General features: G+C 40.3%; 3 protein-coding genes and 1 long non-coding RNA gene across 4 annotated transcripts; 2 read left to right on the forward strand and 2 right to left on the reverse strand.

Moving 5' to 3' along the window:
* Nucleotides 1-1,323: 1,323 nt before the first annotated feature.
* On the reverse strand, nucleotides 1,324-2,142 carry LOC135618467 (uncharacterized). Its single transcript, XR_010489020.1, has 3 exons — nucleotides 1,989-2,142; nucleotides 1,780-1,905; nucleotides 1,324-1,677 (listed from the first exon to the last, which is right to left on the reverse strand). It is a non-coding gene; the product is annotated as an uncharacterized LOC135618467 (long non-coding RNA).
* A 412-nt stretch (nucleotides 2,143-2,554) lies between these two features.
* Nucleotides 2,555-14,905, forward strand: LOC135620339 (serine/threonine-protein kinase STY46-like). Its single transcript, XM_065123238.1, has 16 exons — nucleotides 2,555-3,037; nucleotides 3,483-3,597; nucleotides 5,144-5,241; nucleotides 5,433-5,549; nucleotides 5,826-5,880; nucleotides 7,957-8,067; nucleotides 9,395-9,445; nucleotides 10,669-10,844; nucleotides 10,939-11,046; nucleotides 11,876-11,949; nucleotides 12,056-12,231; nucleotides 13,660-13,755; nucleotides 13,882-13,962; nucleotides 14,050-14,103; nucleotides 14,291-14,425; nucleotides 14,518-14,905. The coding sequence occupies exons 1-16, from the start codon at nucleotides 2,835-2,837 to the stop codon at nucleotides 14,593-14,595; spliced, it is 1,728 nt and encodes a 575-aa protein (XP_064979310.1). The 5' UTR covers nucleotides 2,555-2,834; the 3' UTR covers nucleotides 14,596-14,905.
* A 2,083-nt stretch (nucleotides 14,906-16,988) lies between these two features.
* Nucleotides 16,989-18,182, reverse strand: LOC135620457 (F-box protein At2g26160-like). Its single transcript, XM_065123383.1, has one exon. It carries the CDS (start codon nucleotides 18,180-18,182, stop codon nucleotides 16,989-16,991), a length of 1,194 nt encoding a protein of 397 aa, XP_064979455.1.
* A 1,468-nt stretch (nucleotides 18,183-19,650) lies between these two features.
* Nucleotides 19,651-21,182, forward strand: LOC103995544 (thiosulfate sulfurtransferase 16, chloroplastic-like). The gene is made up of 7 exons (XM_009416148.3): nucleotides 19,651-19,808; nucleotides 19,933-20,034; nucleotides 20,113-20,229; nucleotides 20,373-20,446; nucleotides 20,544-20,614; nucleotides 20,710-20,763; nucleotides 20,893-21,182. The coding sequence occupies exons 1-7, from the start codon at nucleotides 19,750-19,752 to the stop codon at nucleotides 20,965-20,967; spliced, it is 552 nt and encodes a 183-aa protein (XP_009414423.2). The 5' UTR covers nucleotides 19,651-19,749; the 3' UTR covers nucleotides 20,968-21,182.
* Nucleotides 21,183-21,269: the final 87 nt, after the last annotated feature.

Below are 21,269 nucleotides of genomic sequence, written 5' to 3' on the forward strand. Positions count from 1 at the left end.
GTTAATGTATTCAACTAAAGTTATTTCAATAAAGCTTCTTGAATGATTGTTCTTATTTTCTATTATTTTCATCAATAAAACACACAAAACACGTATTTAATTTCATTGTTAATTGTAATTTCACGTACTAATTTCATGGGAGATTAGGTTCAACGGTCTTCGATCATAAATCGACGACTTGGTCCGATTCTTATCCCCCACCTTTTTCATTTCCTAATGCATGTGTGTCATCACAATACCACCAGCTTAGATCAAGCCATGTCTCTCATGATCCAAATATTATTATTATATTTCATCAAGTCACACCGTACCAGATGGTGTAGTGCAATCATTTTATGTTTATTTTATTTCTAAAAAGTGATGGATGAAGATGAAATTTGATGCCCCAAACTTGCTGTTAAGATTGTTAGACATAAAATTTGGATTTCATTCACATGAGAATAATTAATGACATGATCGATATTTCAATAATATATAGTCGATACTTTTAAAATCATTCGATTGACATATTAACGTTATAGGGTTGATATCTCGGTATTATATGATCAGTACCTTGATTAAGTGCTATCATATCATGGGTTCATAGTTAAGTCTGTAAGAGATGCATCATGATCATTGTTAAATTCAATAAAATTTTCTATCCAAGTAACTGTATTCAAAATATATTATAAAAATATGTTCCAATATACATATATTTCTTATATAAAAAGTATAGTCAATGTTTTAAATCTCATATTAACTTAAACATCGAAAGAATACTGAGGTTTTAACGTAGTTTTACAAGTGTCCGAATCAATTAGACTCGAAAAATGATGATGTCGGCTAAAGTCATTTTGGTACAATCATAAAAAATTAGTCTCGATTGTCTTTGAAACATCATTAATCTTAGATAATTAAAAATTAACTTAACAATCATCAAATAAAAATAGATGGTTGAATGTTAAATTTTAGAATAGAAGATTTGAATTCAATCGATGATATACTGGATTAAATTATTTTTTTAAGAAAAAAATGGTGAAGATCATATTTGACTAAGTTAATTTTAATACACCACATTAAATACAGATAGCTTTCTTTCAAACAAGCTTAGCTTATATAGAATATAAATAAGTTAACTGATACATTAACTCAAGAGGTATATATATATATATATATATATATATATATAATAATAATAATAATAATAATAATAATAATAATAATAATAATAATTTAAATCCTTATCCCAATTACAATTTAGAATGAGGATTCGAACTTCGAGTTAAGGTAATTTATATAAACCAAAATTAAGATAAGGAGGATTCGAACCCTTAATTAAATCCACGGAATTAGGTTAGATAGATAAATCATTATAAATTAATTAAGAAAAAGGGGGATGAAACACAAATCCAATTACATCAGCACCGACGGACACTGTTGTAGCGTAGTGGAACGCCCTGCGTGCGTCGCGTTGGCTTCCTTATCCTCTCAGGCTTCCTCTTTTGGCGAAGAAGCCCTACGGCATATTCCCCATCTCCTCCCTCACGGGGCTGTGGCCCACGCAGGGCCGCCATAGACGCTGCTGCTGCTTCACCACCCACGTGCTTCCTTCGTGGTCGCAACTCCTTCCCTGTCTCTGAAGGAAAGCAGTCATCATCTTCGTACCGGTGGGCAGAGACGTCCATGGGCGTTGACGTCCTGCAGGCGTAGCACGAGAAAGAAGAAGACCCTGTTAGATTAGCCTGCTGCAGTAGAACTGCTCGAGCGGGCTATTTGAGGAGGGCCTTTGCTTGCCGGTACCTGAGCAAGCACCTGATGGCCAGAAACAGGCGTGAACAAATGTAGAGGAGAGAGAGAGATGTCACCAGCAGCCAGATTAGTGTTGTTTTCCTGTTCTTGGATGTGGTCGAAAAGGACGACGAGCCACTGCAATCAAATTTATCCGAGAGCTTTAGGAAATATCAATTTTCCCGATGGGCACTTGAATCATCCCGAAGACACAGACTTACAAGTGGCATTCGCATTTTTAGGGAGAGAAAGAGCTTATCTCCGTTCGTGACGTTACTCCGTCGCTCGCCACCATCATCTATTTCTCCGACGTAACGAAACATTAACACGACTCTTAATTTACTCTACTTTAGGAAGGTAGAGGAGAGGCAGAACGACGACGGAAGTGCTGTTTGCGAAACATCTGCCGATTTGATTCATTCCATGTTCTTTTAATCTCATCGATTAAAAAGAATTAGGGATTTGATTCGTTGACCCAAATCAAAATTTCCCCCTAATTTAAGTATCTGTTGATTCAAAATTTCACATTTGATTTACGGTAAAAAGATTTCCCAAATCAAATTTAATTAGGGATCTGATTTGATTTGCGTGAACAACATGTACTGGCTGGCCGAGTCAGCAGGACCATTAGTCCAGACAGCGGACCGCATAAGCACAATAATTAATTCCCCCCCTCCCCCCTGGCCGGTAGCCGCTCATTTGCGGATGCGGATGCGGATGCGGATGCGGATGCGCCACCCTCCGCGGTCCGCCCTTTATATATCCTTTCACCCCGTCGCCTCTCCATCTCTCTCTCTCTCTCTGTCTGTTCTCCGCTTCCGTAACTTTCCTCTCCTGCCATTTTGCTTCTCCGAAACCCAATCCCCTTCTTCTCCTCCTCGCCCGCTTCCTCGTCCCACGTGGATCACGAGCGATCGCAACCCAACCCCGATCCATCCATCGCATACAGAGTAGCATCTTTGGAACGCAGAACAACGCATTAAGGAGCCCGAGGTTCGGATCTCTTCTTCTTGGTTTCTTTTCTCGGGGGTTTCCCTGGGTTTCTTTGGGGGTGGGATCCGTCGTGAATGGCGATGGAGGACGCGACCGAGAGCTGCGGCAGCTGGGCGGCGTCGGATTCGTCCCAGGCCCACCACCGGCAGCAGCAGCGCCATAAGTTGGACGTCTTCAACGAGGTCCTCAGCCGCCTGAGGGAGGCTGGGCGGCCGGAGGTGCAATCTCCGTCGTTCGAGGACGGGTTGTGGAACCACTTCAATCGTCTTCCCGCTCGGTACATCTCCCGTCCCGTCCGCTTCCTTCGGTTTCGACGAGCCTCCGCCCCGCATCTTTTCGTCCTCTTTCTTGGATTCTTTAGCGGTGCCATTGACTCGTTGATCTTTTGATCAGGCTTCTTTATCGGTTTTACCTCTGGTTCATGATTCCGCAAGGGTTTTGTTCTCGGTTCGTTTCCCGAATGACCCGCGCACTAGTGCTGTTCGTGGGAATGCATTCTTAAGCACCTTGTCCTGAGGATTTGACCCGGAAGTTGAATTGCTTTGTCGAGTTCTAATATGCTGTTGCTGCTACGAGTTCTTTTCGTTATGGTTTTACGGAATTACTTATCAAGATTCTGTATATGGACGAACTTATAGCCAAACTCGCCGATGCACCTTAGGTTTGCTTTTTGGTAAACCTTGTGGCCGTGCTTTTTCCCTGAATGAATTATCCTGTTGCAGTTATGCCTTGGATGTAAACGTAGAGAGGGCAGAAGATGTCCTGACTCATAAAAAGTTGCTGGAACTGGCTCAAGAACCTGCCAATAGGCCGGTCTTTGCTGTACGCTTGGTGCAGGTAAAAGCTTCAACAGCTTTTCGTTCATTTGGACGTCAGATTTTTGCTTTGACTTTAAAGTATTCAATCAAGAAGCATGTAGTTCTGATGGATTCGAAGCAACCGCATAGGGCTTTTGTTGCTCTCCATCTTTGATCAACATCTAGGTGTTTCTTGGAGCCATCCAGGGCCTTACTAGCTGAAACAAACATTATTTACCCAGACAGTATGATAAGCACAGTTCCTTTGCATGGATTTCCAGTTGGAGCCCTTCTGCGAAAGGGCTAGCATGTGTCACATGACTTTAGCTAATCTTTTGCACGCTTGTGAGTTAAGCTAATTGTGCTCATATTACTGTTGGATGGTAATGCCATCTGTAGTGTGCCTTAATCGGTTTTCATTTAGCAATTGCTTTAGATTCCGATTTTGGTTTAGAGTTCTAGTATTTCTGATATTAATTATCAAGGTTTTTGATGCATCTCTTGTAGCATATCTGTTTATTTGTACTTGGATCATCTTGCCTCTGTAAATTTGGAGCATGATTTTGTTAATTTTTATGGGGCCAAATAGGTTTTACTTAATGCGGTTGCTGCTAATAACTGCATATGTTTTTAAAGGACTGATATCCTTCATGTGCAGATTACAATGTGATGCTGTATGTGTGTGTGTGTAAAGTATATATGTATATAGTTTGGGATTACTTGAGATTAGGCCGCATCTAATTCAGCCACTATTTATTGCTGTTGTCTGTCTGACAAACGTTCACTATGTAGCTCCAGGAAACTTCTGAAAATTTGTTGGTTTCTGGGTAGTCATCCACATCTATTACTTCATAGTTATTTAATTGGGTCCTGTTATGGGTTCTCTGGTGATGCCTTTTCTTTTTCAAATTTTCTTTAGTTCTTTTGGGATCTATCATCTCAATTAAAATTTCTTACTGATCGAAACCTTATATGATGTACTAGCTTGAAAAATTCACTACTTTGTGCTTGCTCAAGCTAAAATTACAGCTGAAAGAACTTACATGAGAATATGTTAAATTGAAAAAAAGGTCAACAGTTCTGATATTACCTTGCTAGGTAAATTCAACTCTTCAGGACTAACACTTACTGATCTTTATCAGTGAATAACTGTGGAGGCCAGAAATATTTCTACTTCACTAAGCAATGGTAGAAACTAAATGATATTCAATTCATTTACTAAATGAAGCAGGAATTTCATGCCACCACTTTTGTTGGTTTTCATGACAGAGTTGCTGCAGACTTTGCACAGAAACATGTGTAAATATCTGTGTATGTGCATGTATAGCATATGGATGTATATATTTATAGATATGCATTTTACCCTCTTAAGGTTTCGAAGGGAGCAGCTATTTTTAAGTTCGACTATACAATCTTCTTGGATATCTATGATGCACATTTATGCTAAAGTTTAATCATAAAAGTTAACATTTAAAACACATGTTTTATGTCCTGTCTCTTCTACTCTTTGTTAGGTTATCTTCCTCATTGTAGTTAGACTATTTGTAGTTAACTAGTTATCCTTTAACTTGATAATTGCTTCTTAGGTTTCACCAGTTCCAGATGGAAACCAGGCTGCTCCTTCTGATTCTAGCACACCAGGAACAAGAGATGCTCAGTCTACTTCAACTTACTTTAGGCAAAGGTGCAGTTATTCTTTTTTTTTCTTTTTCTGTTCTCCCGCTGCATGTTTTCTTATTATTGAGATTTTCTTTGACTATGTTTTTGTTTCTCTTGTAGCTTATGTATGTTACCCATGCATAGATTCCCACTTCTCTACATTGTGCCTGTTGATATATCCATAATAATGTTTTAACACACCCATACGGTCCTCAGTGTTCACCCTCCTCCTGCCTTTGGTTCGTCGCCTAATCTCGAGGCTCTTGCTCTTGAAGCCAGCAGGCAACAAGCTCAAGATGGAGACAGTGTCGCCAATGCTCCACACCTTCCCAGGTTCTTTTTGGTTCTGTCCTCTTTCTTCATGTTGTTTCATGACTGTAACTGTAGAATAAAAGATACATGGACTTCATTTTATTTACGAACACACCAAAACTTTCTCATAAATCAATTATTGCCCCAATTGACTACCATTTCAATAAGATTTATTTTTTTTTTTATGTGCTAGCTGCACTGTATTCAATGAAATTGTCAATCCTGTTTTTGATGTGCTTTGCACCATTCGTCTACTATTTTTCGGCACTATGAAATATTGATTTTATTTTGTTGCAGGCCAATGCATGAAATCACCTTTTCCACGCATGACAAACCAAAGCTTCTAAGTTTGGTAAATTAACTGCTTTCCCAGTTGTATACATGTTACATGATTTTCTTCATGCGTTTACAAATTTGGAGAATGCTTGTCTTGTGAACACTTGTTAAATGTCTTTTGATTTGTTGCCTTTATTTGTTCAGCATGTTATACCCGTGTGATATTTTATTCAAGAATTGTATATTTATGAGATGGAGCTTAGCATATATGACACTGATATGCACTACCTCCGTTGGCTACTTCATGGGATTTAGTGCCTCGATTGTTATACCTATGGTTCATAGTGATATCTAGCTTAATTGGATTTATCATCATTAACTTGTAGTTCATCCCAAGATACTTTATCATTTATGATGATTGAGCAGAATAGTCTTTGATCCCCATTTTCTTTTATGAAAATCTGTCAAATTTGAACTGTTCTATCGGAATGATTTCCTTTATTCCTATTCTAGAATGCTGGCTTATGCTTCCGATCCTTTCTTATTATTATCAGGTATAGCTCATTTTTTTGTCTTGGTTAGACTACTTAAGTAGATTCAGCCACCGACTGCATTCTACTTTGTGTACTTCTTTTCAATGTTCGTAATCTAGAATGACTAGCTTATTCCCCTAATCCTTTTTTTATTATTTCCAAGTATTACTTGTTTCTCTATCTTGGTTGGGCTGCCTACACGGATTCAGCCACCAAACATCCTGCATTCTATTCTTTGTACTGCTTTTCATTTTAAGCATCCGGAAATAGGGTGATTTGGTTCTAAACCGGATTTTATTGATCTTTTCTTAGATTTATCAAAAATTAAGTATTGCTGATATAGCGACTTTAGTCGGTTAGGATCTGAAGAAAGCTACCCAGGTTGGTCAATCCAGCATGAACTGGTCAACCTAGGGTAGTGTCTACATATCCCAGTTCCAAATTCTGAAACTGATCTCGGTCTTTCTAAATGTTCTCTTGATACTCTTTAGGATTGCCTGCTAAAAAATTTGCTTTAGTTCACTCATCTCGTAATTCTTTATAGTTTTATTATTTGAGTTGATTGATCCGGTGGATGGTTTTTGTTTCAAGTTTAAGTATCTTATTTCAAGAAACACACTTTTATATTTTGGGTAGAATATACAGAAATAGTAGATAAAGCAACTTTGGGCATACCTGTTGCGAAGCCAAATATATAAACTCCAATATGAATTAGTTGGAACCATCCATCTTATATTCGATATGTTTAACTCTGGTGGTTGCAATAATTGGCCAACAGAGATATATTGCAATGTAGCTCGTCAAACTTTTTGACAGAGTGGGAGTTGACATCTCTTCCAACTCATGTAATAAGCTTTATAATTTGAGTTATTCATTGCCCTTTCTTCCAAAAATTGCTGTAACTTGATAAAGTAGTTGTCAGGCAAGTCTTATTATTGATTGGAATTTTGGTATTAGATGGCTCTTCCACTTGCTCGAGCTTCACACAAAATTTTAGAAGTTGATATCTTGAGACCTAAAGTCATTTTTGGTAGAGTCCACTATCGCTCTGATTCTTCTTTTGACAAATTAGGTTTGGAAGGATATTTTGCCTCCTTATCTATTCCTTTTGGGTCTCAATTTCTGTAAAGTTACACTGTGGGGTGATTGTTTCATTTTGCAATGAGTTCTTTCTTGTTATGCTCTGCTTATAAACATGCAGTTTTAAGTTCGCAGACTAATTAAAAGATATTGGAATTGTCTTATACATTCAGTAATACTTACAATATTGGAATTGTCGTATACATTCAGTAATACTTACAAATCAGGTTTACAGTTGGTTGCTACTAACTGTAGCTTCAGCTAATCAGATTTATTGGTTCAGAATTCATAAGAACCAATGTATCTGGTGCTACAAGATATGTTAGAATCCATATCTCTACATATATTGTATTTTTAAATTGAACATTCTGCAATTCAGATGCTACTTTACACAAAATTATTTCTTTGCTCCATTGATTTTTAGCTGCTAATGCATGACATTTGATGTGACAGATCACTTTTAGATAGAAGGTATCTAGTCATTTGATATGCTTCTATTGTGTATATCTTTGTAAATGTGTTAATATTTGTATTTCCAGCTGACTTCTTTGCTTGCTGAGGTTGGGCTTAACATTCAAGAAGCACATGCATTTTCAACAAATGACGGTTACTCGTTGGATGTATTTGTTGTTGATGGTTGGCCTTATGAGGTACTTCTGGTACTTAATATGCTTATTTTGGAATGTCATGTTAACTGCCACAACGTCCTACTTAATATTTAGTCACATAAACTAAACATGCACTACTGTGATTTTGTCATGTATCCTTCTTTAGGTGTAATGTTTTTCAAAATCCTTTTTATCTAATTGACATTCTGATTTATGTATTTTAGCATTGGTATTACAAAATATACACATGCACAACAACTATAGTCATTTACAGTTTCAAAAAATATCGCCCGGTATGGGCGGTTCGTACCGGTCCGACAGCATATTGATACACGTTCCGCCCGTTACTAGGCGGAACGCTTAACATCGCCTCGTATCGGATGATATGAGGTTGTATCAGGCGGTAACGATCAAAATTTTGACCGTTACTGCCTGACACAGCTCGATAACGATCGATTTCGACCGTTATTGCTCGGTAACGGTCAAAATCGATTGTTACCGATCGATAACAGTGCTCCAAGGTCAAATTGACCGTTGGAGCCCTTTCTCATAGGTTTTAAATTCATCTTCTCCCTTATTTCATTCCATTTCACTCTCATACTCTCTTAAATTATCTCAAACTCTTTTTTTCTCACATTTGCGCTCTCGTAAACTCTACAAAACAACGATTTGTGAATTGAATCGAAGCTAATTTGAGAAGATTAAGATGAAAAATCAAAAGATATGTATTCTCTTTCTTTAATTAGAGAGTAATTAAGATATTTAATATTATGATTAGTGTGTTTAATATTGATTAATTCGATATTAGACACTTAATAGGTCAAATATTTAAAGTTTATATTGTAATAAAATAATCTAATAATTCAAATGATTTTTCTGTAGATATTTCAATATTTACAGAAGGACAATCTGTAATGGACCGAAATATAAATCTTGCACAAGGTTATTCCTCAAAGTCCGAAAAAGATATATGATACTATTTTTACCTAATTTACATTGATTTTGTTAAACTTATATTATTACTATATTTATTTCTAACTTAAAAACTCTATCCTAACTTACATTAGTGATCATTATGTTTGGAATTAAGGGATTATAACATAATTGCAAATGAATTTGTTCTGGTCCAAATCTTCTTCTGGGAATGAATATATATCCTTATTTCTTTGGGCACATTAGTAACCTTTATTAGGTTCCGTTCGATCATGTTTTATTGTTGTTTTTTGATTAGGAGAGCAGTTTTGATCACTCAAATACAACTGTTTTTACTCTGTTCTTTTTGTGTTTGTAGAAAGTATGATGTTGATCCATTCATCAGTATTTTAGGTTCTTTTGTGGGTTGTCACTAAAATTTCTTCATAATTTGTAGGAAACCGACCAACTCAGGGACTCATTGCAGCAGGAAATTCACGAGATGGGAGTAATTTTCTTTCTCTAATTCTTCTTTTATCATTAGTTTGGATCTTGATCAACTCCAGCATTGATGGGCTTTCTTTCCTATAACCATCTATCTTGTGATGTTGAATAAGTCTTGATATTTGGAAAGAAATGTCCTTGACTCCATTAAGATCAATTTAGAACTAGTGGCTGATATAAATGCTGGTGAGAGAACAGCTGTGAATTCGCTAAACTTTAGATATTGTTCTATGAATAGAAGTACAATAAACAAGGAGACCTAAAGAATCCAGGAAGCATCAGATTATTATGGATGATAGCGTCTATTTGAAAATGTGGAGGGGTTCCTGCTGTGAGGTTTAAAAATATAGGTAGCAACAGATAATGTACAAGAGAAGGGTTTTTGAATTCAAAACTTGGTAGTTGACAAAGAGTGTTATGTTACAAAACACTCCTCAGAGTACAAGATTTAAATTGTTTGGAAGTATATGCAAGTTGTTGAAGAAAAGCTCCTATTGGCTTTGGGCGCAAAAATTAGAAATGATTTAGTTCTTGAGTGAACTGATCAATTAACTCTTAAATGATTGTCTATTAGTTGGCTTAGCTGTTTTTTCTCATAATTTTTGTTCAGTTTGTGCAATTTATCTGAACTTCAAACATTTACATGCATATCTTATAAGTCTTTTTTTTCTTGGTATGTAATCATATTAGAGCAGAACCCATTTGCATTTTACATCTGAAACACTAGCAAGAAAGGAATCACTTCTAGAAACAGTGTTCTATTTGAATCATAATCATGAATCTTCTTCGGATAATCCTCTTAAGCATTTTATAATCATGAATCTTCCTCAGACAATTCTCATACTCATTTAAAGATGCCAGAATCTGCTTTTTTTTCCAGTATCACAACAGTGTCTTCTTTTTCTTACTAATTAGCAGACATGTTGCTTAATTTTTTTCCTTAAAGATTTTGTACAGATACTAAACAATAAAGATATTAGACGACAAGAGGTCGGATGTTTCTTTTCATATTAGTGCCTTCTAATTGTCATCTTTTAGCGGTTGTTTTATTATGTGGTTTAGTGATTGATTCTTCCATGTTCTTCAGTCTCATGTAGCTTCTAATATATTGCCCTTTCGATATGTTTCATCAACTCTGTAACATTGTTTGTTGATGATGTCTTCTCTTTTTTTAATCTTTTGTTACAAGATCGTTATGCTGAATTTGGTGAACACCTTTCTATGCAGAGACAAGCTTGGTCAAAGTCTCATCCATGGTCTCCTCAAATTGAGACTGCACAATCCGGAGAGCACTCTTCTCCTGAACATGTCCAGATACCAACAGATGGGACTGATGTATGGGAGATTGATTTTCAGCTCCTGAAGTTTGGAAATAAAGTAGCATCTGGATCATATGGCAATCTGTAAGTTTGATTAGACTAACACAGAAAACTAAGTTAAAATGATGGAATGTTTGTCAATGGTTTCTGTCTAAACAACAATGTTATTCTTCTGCAGTTATCGTGGAACATACTGTAGCCAGGATGTGGCAATTAAAGTATTAAAGCCCGAGCGTGTAAATGTTGATATGCAGCGAGAATTTGCTCAGGAAGTCTTTATTATGCGGTTAGTTAACTATACTTCTATCTTGCAGCATTATTAGCTAATTATCTCTCCCGCATTCGATGGCCTATCAGAATTGATAAGCGGGAACCTTAGATATGGCATCCTTGTCAAATCGTGTTTTCCCAAATAAAGCATACAACAAAGTACTTAGATGTGCTTTGCTTTGTTTTGCTATGTTTTGTGATTACACATGTTATATCATGTGCTATTTGTTGCAACTTCTTTGAGCATCAATAACTAGAATTTTACAGCTTCAGAACTTAAATCCCTCGATTATCATAAAGTTTTATTGAATTACAAGCCGTAAAAATAAGTTCTCTAGAGAGAGACCAAGAAAGGGTTCAAATATTTTGGGCACTCACTTGTGGTTTTCTTTTTTTTCGAGTGTTGGTAGGTGAGTTTTTGGTGGAATGTAATTTTTTCCTTATCAACGACTTAATTAGTAATGACTATTTACAATGAAATCATTAGTTTGGAAAAACAGGTTACACCTTGGGTTGGCTAAGTGTCTGCATCATGCTACACCTTCCTGTGGGGGCAAGGTGTTTTGGTCAACCAATGGAATTTAATTTCGGTGCTGTTAAATGTACAGTCATATATAGTCCAATGGAATTGAATCCATCAGGTTCATTTTTTTGCCATATTCGGATATGTTGTTTCTTCAATCCTTTTCTCAAGGGTGTTTTACCTGCCTTAAACTGTGTCACACTCTCACACTTCTGCTGATGTATCAAGTATCATATCAACTAGGCATCCTTGAGATTGTGCTTTCTTGCATCAGTTTTTCCTTGACTTGCTGCTGTATCCATTGTTGCTCTTGGTTATGCAGGAAGGTTCGCCACAAGAATGTGGTGCAGTTTATTGGTGCTTGTACCAAACCTCCCAGCTTGTGTATTGTCACAGGTACGAAGATCTGGTGAAGCTCCAGTATGTGTGGTTATTTGTTCTCAAGATTAATATATGTTTCTTTTAAGGAACCTTTTTCATGGTTTCTGTCACTTTTTTTTAGAATTCATGTCAGGAGGAAGTGTCTATGACTTCCTTCATAAACAGAAAGGAGTCTTCAAGCTCCCAGCTTTACTCCGAGTAGCAATTGATGTATCTAAGGGAATGAACTACTTGCACCAAAATAATATTATCCATCGGGATCTGAAAGCTGCCAATCTTCTGATGGATGAGAATGAGGCAAGTTATTTCATCACATTCTATCTATTGGTATGACTTCTGGATTACATCTGTTTGTCGTCTTATCAGTCATTGTTTACCTTGGTTGAGCACATGTTCATACATATGCATGCATGGACTCGGGAGTCTTTTCTAGGTGATCTCATAAGCGGTAAATTGATCATTCCGACTTTGTGTATTTACCCTATGATCAACCTGAGTAGAGCATTCGGATTTAACATTTAAAATGCCATACATACATTCTTCAGCTGATAAATAACAGTTTCAGGTATGTTGACATGGAAATATACATTTCCACAAATAAAAAAAGACATTGGAGCCCACGATCCTTTTCTTAACTGAGATTAGCGATGATGTCTGGACATTGACTTTCAATCGTGCGTAGTTTGCTGTTTTGGGGGAAGACTTCTGCTTGCACCCATTTTTTTTACAGCTTTTATATATGAATTTTGTGATAGAATTTTTCATTGTTATCCAGGTGATGTCTTTAGATAATTGTATATGTTCTCTATTCTACTTATGTATGGTACCCAAGAACGTATGTACAGGTGCATGCTTGCTATTGTTATTGGGTATATGCATATGCATATGTGATTATGGATACAAACATTCAAATATGCTAATGTTTGTGTACTTTGGTGGTTAGGCAGTACATACCTTTTATAGTCTGATTTGCTATACAGAAAGTTGCACAAGCATTAAAATACAGCTACCTAAATATTATTAATAAAGTATGGTACATCAAGTCAGGTATATTATATGCATAATATTATTAGATGTGTTAACTGTGTTGAAAAATATTATTTGCTAATTTATTCTTACAAGACATATATCATTGAGATCATCGTCTAATACTGCAGAAATTTGACATCACATGCCGAACTTTTTGAGTAAGCAGTTTGCTTGATGGAGTTGGACGTAGTTTGAAACTATTACAGTAGATTTATCTCAAGTTCAGTGCTGGTCTGCTGTCTGTTTATGGTGTTGTTGACTATCTAAATCTTTTAAGGAACATTGATCGACAACTTTGTCATATGGATTAAGATGTTGAGGAATGAAAATATTTTAGCAATACTAGTAGATGTGTAACATTTTGGAACTTAAGAGGTAAAATGTTTTCGACCTTCTAAGAATAGAGTAACTTTGTACTATTATCTATAGGTTGTTTGATCAGTATATACATCTTAAATGTTAATGATTGAGAGATAGGCCCTGACTTGCTTTAGTAACCAACATTATATTACAATAAATTATTCTGGAGTACTTGTTATGTTGCTATTACATGAAAATGATTCCTTAATCTCTAGGTTACCGCTTATATATCTTCCCTCACGTTTTTCCCTTTGTAACTTTGTTCCAGCCTAGAGAGATGGGATTTATTTTGGTGCCTTCTTTTCTTCAGAACTAATCTACTTGTTCATCTGGCAGGTTGTTAAGGTTGCCGATTTTGGTGTTGCACGCGTTAAAGCGGAGTCTGGAGTTATGACTGCTGAAACAGGAACTTACCGCTGGATGGCACCTGAGGTATGCTCCAACATTAATTTCACTTATGAAATGTAGCCTTTATCCAGAGTATCTTTATGCTTTTACCTTTGTACCTTGCACCTCCAACATACCAACAATTTCCTACTTGGTTGACTCTAAATTTAGGTCATAGAACACAAGCCCTATGATCACAAAGCTGATGTTTTTAGCTTTGGAATTGTACTGTGGGAACTGCTTACAGCTAAGGTACCTTCAATTCATGCAGTATGAGCCTTTTCCTCTTTTTTTTTTCCTGCCACAGTCAACTGAAACTTCATATGAAAATTCATCCAGCTCCCATATGAATACTTGACGCCACTCCAAGCAGCAGTAGGCGTGGTTCAAAAGGTAAGCTCGCTTCCTGTCACTTGTGTTTAAATTGTTTATTAGGGCACCGCTCCACCAATGACCATTAGCATCTTGTTGTATTTAACATGAGGGTACCTTGAGTCTGTTTTCACATGAATCAGTTTTTCCATCACCACTTACAATTGATGCTCTCTGCACCACTGGTTCGTTTTCCTTGTGAGTCTAGGGCTTGCGACCTACCATCCCAAAGAATACTCATTCAAAGCTTGCTGAGCTGCTGGAGAAGTGTTGGCAGCAGGACCCTGCTAACCGGCCTGATTTTTCAGAGATACTGGAGATACTACAGCTTATTGCCAAAGAGGTTCCCTGTCGAAGACTGGCTTTGTTTCCTTTCAAGTTCCTAGCTGGGCTTTATAGAAGGTTCCCTGTTAATCGTTTTGAACTGTTGAACAGGTTGGCGATGAATCCAATGACCGCCAGAAGGAAAAGTCATCAGGTGGGTTTCTTTCGGTTCTCAGGCGTGGCCACTGAATCTAGATGTAGCGGTGTAACCTTAGAGCTGTACAGTGAAATTAATTAGTTGGCCTGCGTGATTGTTCTTTACCCATTGAGTTGTAATTCTTTCTTGTTTTTTTCTTTTTCTTTTTCTCCTCCCATCACCTTCACTGAGTTGGCCTGCTTGAAATGTAACCATGTAACCAATAGGGCTGATGTGCACAGTGCGAGAATTGCTAATCTTTTGCCCCCCCCCTTTTTTTTTCTTTTAATTCTGGGCCTAACAGCTCATGCTGATTGTGATTATTTTACTCTTTTTAGGTGAATTTAATTTATTTCAGGCATTTGGATTACTATCTTTGAAACGTATCTAACTAGATTTACTAAGTGAGTCAATTAGGTATATCCCATAACTAGATTTTTTGCAAGGCTAACAAAGATCAAGGGAAATATGCTGCCAAGCAATCGCTAGTTGTAGCTGTTGTTCTTTTACCGACAAACTCACTGTTGATGACCATTGAATTGCCTATTTCGTTTCTTCGTAGAACATCAATCCGAAATATCTCATTTTTAGTTATGTAGATGAGAAGCCTGGCTCTTATTATATTCTTATTAGTTATCTCTTTTTATAACTATGTGCTCCTGTCGTGAGAGCAACTTTACAAAACTCTCGAAGAATCCAACTCTTTAATCGGTTTGATCTAAATTTGAATGATCAAGTCTCTCTTTCTATGAGACTCATCGGTACTTACATTTGGAATCCCTTCGGTGGTACATAATACACATATTGATGATCAAGATTTCTTGTTTGTCATCGTGTTGCTCATCGAAGTGAAGTTTTCAATAATTTTTGGTCATATCTTCGTATTATCAAATCTCTTAGGGACCTCTTAGGTGTTGCTCTGATGACATGAGTTGATTTTGTCCCGAAGACGCAAGCTCGTCCTGATGGTCTATGTGGCAGCCAAGAGAGATGGTTGAAGTGGGGGAAGGTTTGACTGATGAAATATCGAAGTGTTGCTTGTCTGCTCGAGGTGGATTCCATGTAGGACTGAAGTGGTTTGGACTTCCTTAGAGTTTTGGAGATGTGCCGAAGTGTGCCATGGCTTCGTCGGAATCTTTGCATAAGCAACCAACATTGGGGGAGTTTCCGACTCGATCCCTCCGATGGTAAAATTAATTCTCGAAGAGGGTGGGAGCAATAGGGTTTTTTGTGTGCCAGCCTTTCGAGCCTTGGGAATCAAATTTTATGCCTCGGTAGTCGATGGAAAGAGGCCGACGATTGATGTTAATGGGCCCATATTTTCTTTAAAGGCTCGTTATGTAGATGATCGATGGGCACAGATCTCTATGGCAAGCCGTTAGCGAAGGATAACTACAAAAGCGTCATTTGTTAGGGGTTGATATTTGCTCGGGATAAGTGGATGACGGTCGCATATGCCAGGCGTTAGACGGTCGATGGGTACAATTCTCTATGGCTTGCCGTCAACGACTACAGGGGTATTGTTTGGGGGCGGGGGGCGGGGAGGGGGAAGGGGTGGGGACGACCACTACGTGGGTTCTTTCACCTGCATGAGTTTTTGGATGAGTCAGTATGTCAATGATTGTGTCACTATTATTCCTATCAAAACCGAGTGACCACAAGCAAAGCAGATGCAACCATGTACGTGAAATAAACATATGTAGGTGTAATGAATACCGGGGGGGACACAGGGCGACATGATGTTCTACGCGATAAGCATCGCTCTTCCTATCCATCTCGGGTCGGACCACCAAGCGATGGTAGCAACGGCGCACAACCTCCGCCAGTCGTACTATATATATAATGTCGAGTAGGGAAGGGAGATGTTGTATGCGATAAGCATCGCTCTCCGTGTCCATCGGCACACAACTTCCTCCAATCGTACTATATAATGTCGAAAAGGAAAGGGAGATACGAGCACGAGAGGATCTTTACGAGAGATCCGCCCCTGGGCAATACATGAAGATGATCGTAATAAAGTCCCGATCGAGGACTGGGTCGAAGGATCATCTAGCCTTGTCAACGATGGCCTCGGTCTCCGCTTCATCAACGAATTAGACACATTGGCGAGGCGAGAGGAGCGGATTCTTGGTTGCCATGGGAAGAGGATGAGGATGAAGGGGGGCTGAGAGCGAGGATCATTGCCAAGATTTTCCCCGTAGAAGAAAATGTTCAAAGGAAACAGACAAAGAATGATATGGAATCTTGTACTGGAGTTCGTCCGGAATTGGGAGGCGAGGTTGTTCCGAACTGGTGTTTCTTGTACTAGAATAGTAGTACTCGTAGGACAGAGGAGGCTTTGGCCCTCAACTTCAAGATGATCGACTTGTCCTTGACAACAATAGTGTATCACGAGGTTTGACGATGAAAGGAATGGTACCTGGAAGAGAGAAGGGCGTAGCCATCGCTAGTTGTAACCACGAAGACTTCCGTTGTAGCTGCGAAGGTTTGCGGACGCCCACCAGGCGGTGAACCGCAGCAAGTTCGATTCGAAAACGTATGCGGTTTCACTACTTCTCAAGCGGAATACGCAGAGAGCCGTCATCATCTTTCCCAGAATCAACTCATAATCAACGTAGTAGATCGCGTTCCCCTGGAACCCGGTGAAGTCTCGGGCTGCGACGGACACGGAGTGGCTCTTCCCCAGGAACAGCATGCGATCGCCGATGTCTTCCACTTCCGAGGCCACCGCCTCCCTGCCCATTTCTCCTGGGTCGAACCTGAAGACGCGTAAGATGAGGTCCCTCGTCGCATTTGCGGTTCTCTCGTGGCACCAGGTGACCAGCAGCAGCTCTCCGGCCGACGGAACCAGGGCGGAGGGAATAGTGTGCGGCACGCACGAGGGAAGGCGACCCCATGCTGTGACCTTTACCCTCCCCGGTGGCCCTGGGTCGACGCCCAACACCGCCCAGTACCTGTTGTCACCATAGATCGCGCAAAGCCTACCCTCGCCGTAAGGCACGACCTCCATCATCGGGAACGAAAGGTCCTCTCCCGGGATCGTTAACCGGAGGTCCAAGAAAATGGAGTTGGGGTTTGCCGTCCACGATCTCTCCCCTGGCCGGCATGTAACGCATCTAAGATGCACGGCCTCGAGGAAGACGATCACCACGAAGTCCCGATGTAAGGTGGGGTCGGAGGACAAGAGGGCATGTTCTACGGTGGCGCCATCGTCGGGCTTATTTCCGTTCTCCTGCTCTATCTTGTCAAGGAGAGGGGTAAGACTGGGGAGTGGAATCGCCTCGGCGGTATAGGGGTTGAACAGGGAGACCTCTTTGGAGCCCTCGTGGAAGAGGATGAGCCACCCGTAAGAGGAGCCAAGGCAGGAGATGTAGGCAAATATACCAGTCCTGCAACAGTGTCCGGCGGAGTCGCCGGTGAGGCGGAAAGTGATCCAATCCTCGAAGGCGCTGATGACGAGGAGGATGGGAAGCTGAGGGGGGAGATGGCATCGAGAAAGGGGAAGGGCGGAGCGCCACGATCTACAGACGGAACGGAAGCGAAGAAAGTCGGCGGCGCTCCTTAGGAATTTAGAGGTGATGTTGACGAGATGTGCGTAAAGGCCTGCCCACATCGCTCTTCTGGTGATGGCGCCGGCCATCTTCACTTCCCCTCGCCATCCACATCTCTCTATATATATCATCCAGCGGAAATGCATCTCTTCCCGTTCTTTAGTTCCGTTGTAGTCTTCTTGGGTTGTTACGGTGGGGGTTGTTGTGCAAGAAACTGTTATCATAACAGAATGAATCGACTCTTCCGCAAGTGGTATGATTGATCTGTTCTTACATGCAAGCGAATCATTCTAGGAATGTCTTGTGAACTCTGTTCACACAATTTATGAATCGACAACCAACATAATGCAAGCCGTTAAAGGCCGACTTCGAAAAGGGCCAAACTCTCGTCGTCACCATGGACGGCGCACGACCTCCGCTCGCCGTAGGGCGCGATGTCGATGAGCAGGATCGAGAATTGCGCTTCGGGGTGCGTCCACTCCACGTCTGAGACTGGGGTGTGGATGTTTGACGTCCACGACCTGTCGCCGGGGCGGCACGTCGCGCACCTCGTGTGCTCGCACTCGAAGAAGACTGACGGTCACGAAGTCCCGATCGAGGGTGGCGTCGGAGGACAACACGGCCCTGTCGATGATGGCCCCTAATATCCAGCGGATCGTCGTAGTAATCCGACTTGATGACGTACGTTCCGACGCCTTCCTCGGACCGAAGACAGGCAATCTTTTCGCAAGTGACAGGCTGAAGGAGATCTCGAAACAGGGGAAGATGAGCCACAGAGGAGCCAATACAGAGGCTAGCGGAGGGGGCGGTGAGGCGTAAGGCATCTTCTTTTATCGTGTTTCACTTCGCGGGTAAACGGCTATCGCCTCTCGTGAGATAAGTTGTGACGTGGCAGATCGAGATACTTGCACGACCTTTCCTGCAATGTGTAGTTAGATATTTACATGATTGAATGAGAGTCGTTAATATGTAACATGTTGTCAATAGAACATTTAAATAAAACATTTATGTGGCGTTGGTAAATTTGAATTATAAGTGATTTTATATTGATCGAAGTCTAATATGATAACATAGACTCTGTAACAACATGTTTAGTACTCTCTCACTGTTGTAAGAATGGCTGCGTTGCTTTATCGTCTCAGCCGTTGGCGAAAGGCAAGAAGCGGGCACGTGGACGCTTCCTCGTCCTTGTGATTCCCACAACCAAAATCAAACGTCCCCATCTACGTCGCCACTCCCATCCCCATCCCTACCCGAGGATAATTACGAACCCACCACGGTCTGAGTTGTCCGCCCCATCCAATTTCCGCAACAGATATAACTCTCCCAACCCTCTCGCAACCTACTCGTGAATTCCACCTGTCTTTTAATTGGTCATCTCCCTTCGTATGGCGGGTCCCTCAAGAAGCCCATCGTGTAACATGTCAGGTTCGTTATCGGGGGATTGGGGAGCATGTAAGAGAATCATTCTCATTATAATCCCAAATCTTGCTTACTGCAGACATACGTGTCATCCTCTCCCGTTTGTAACAATCCGTTTCTCCACCCGACGCGTTTATAAGACACCCTTCCTCTGCTTCCGAAGTAGCTTAAGATCGACCACAACGATCACCAACGATCCATCCCACGCTCAACCCACAGCTGAGATCGACCACAATGGCTTCCTTCGCCGGCGTCTCCACCCCCTTCTTCCCCACTCTTCCTTCGATTAGAAGGTCGGCCAGCCGCTTTATCTCTTCATCTGCATGCCGATCCGGGCAGGAACATAGTTATAGATGTTGTTTTACTGAGTAGTAGTTCTTTCTTCCGCAACGCCACGCTTACCGTACTCTTTAACAGAACTCGCAGATCTCTTCCATCGCTGAAAACCTTCATCCCTGCGTCAAAGTTGCAGGCCGGATATCAACAAGAGTCTTCAAACAAGCGTCCGAGCTTCTTCAGGTACTGTGTCTTCCTTTCCATAACTTTTCCTTTTACTTGTACATGGTGGGGGGGTTTCATCTGGCGAGGATATTATAGACATGGAATCGGCTCCACCGCCACTTACTGGAATCAAGCAAGAGTTGTGCCGACATCGGTGCCGGTTCGGGTTGCCCACGAGCTGCTTCAGGCTGGACATCACTATCTCGATGTTAGGTAGATCATTCGACAGTTAATTTATTGATAGATTTCGTCTTTGTTATAGCTTATGAAGGTCTTATTTTAGAGACCCATCGCAAAGGTCACCTTTGAATTGTATTCACCCAACAGATCTTCTATATTTTGGCATGGTTTGACAGGACGGTGGATGAATTCAACGCTGGCCATGCGACCGGAGCTATCAACATCCCTTACGTGCTAAAAGTTGGATCCGGTAATCAATATATGCATGCATATGATATGCCGGTCGAGTTAAACTGTTGTTTCATGCTTGGCGTTTTGATGAGTTTTTGCTGGCATTTTTTCCGCAGGGATGACGAAGAATCCCAACTTCTTGGTTGAAGTTTCCTCGGTGTTCGGGAAGGATGACGAGATAATTATCGTGAGATCTCTCTCATTAGACTTTTAGAATTTGTTCTGCTTTGTGAGACTATCGCTCTAAATGTTTCTGATGGAGGACTGTCATTTCTTTCTCAGGGATGCCGTAGTGGGAAAAGATCACTGATGGCTGCAGCTGAACTTACCTCTGCTGTAAGTAGTGATTCAGCCTCCTAAAATTTTGAAGATATTAAATCACTCTTGCAGAGGATCATTGTGGATATATTGATTGTGATACATAGTGATTAATATGTCATAAATGAGGCAATTCAATTTGCACAGGGTTTTACCGGCATCACGGACATAGCAGGCGGCTACTCTGCGTGGGTTCAGAACAGGCTCCCCACCGAACGGTAGCACGAGGAGATTTCATTGTTCCAGACGCATGGTTTGTCTTGGGCCTTTTAGTGAACAGATGCTTCAATGTAGCTTTGTCCTTGGAAGCTACCTTGAAACGTAATAAGATCCATGTAGATGAGTTCTCTGGCAGGAATGCTTTAATGTGAGAACCCGTGTCAGGAACATCCTGTATAAATTTGTGCATAGAAAATACTTTCCAGATGTTCCATGCAGATGAGTCCCTCTTACCTTGTGTGATCCCCACAGTGGTTCTCTGTTGTTGTTAATGATCAAAATGTCTTTGCCATTCACCACTAATT

The sequence above is a fragment of the Musa acuminata genome, chromosome BXJ2-8 (genome assembly GCF_036884655.1).
Source record: "Musa acuminata AAA Group cultivar baxijiao chromosome BXJ2-8, Cavendish_Baxijiao_AAA, whole genome shotgun sequence".
Classification (NCBI taxonomy): domain Eukaryota; kingdom Viridiplantae; phylum Streptophyta; class Magnoliopsida; order Zingiberales; family Musaceae; genus Musa; species Musa acuminata.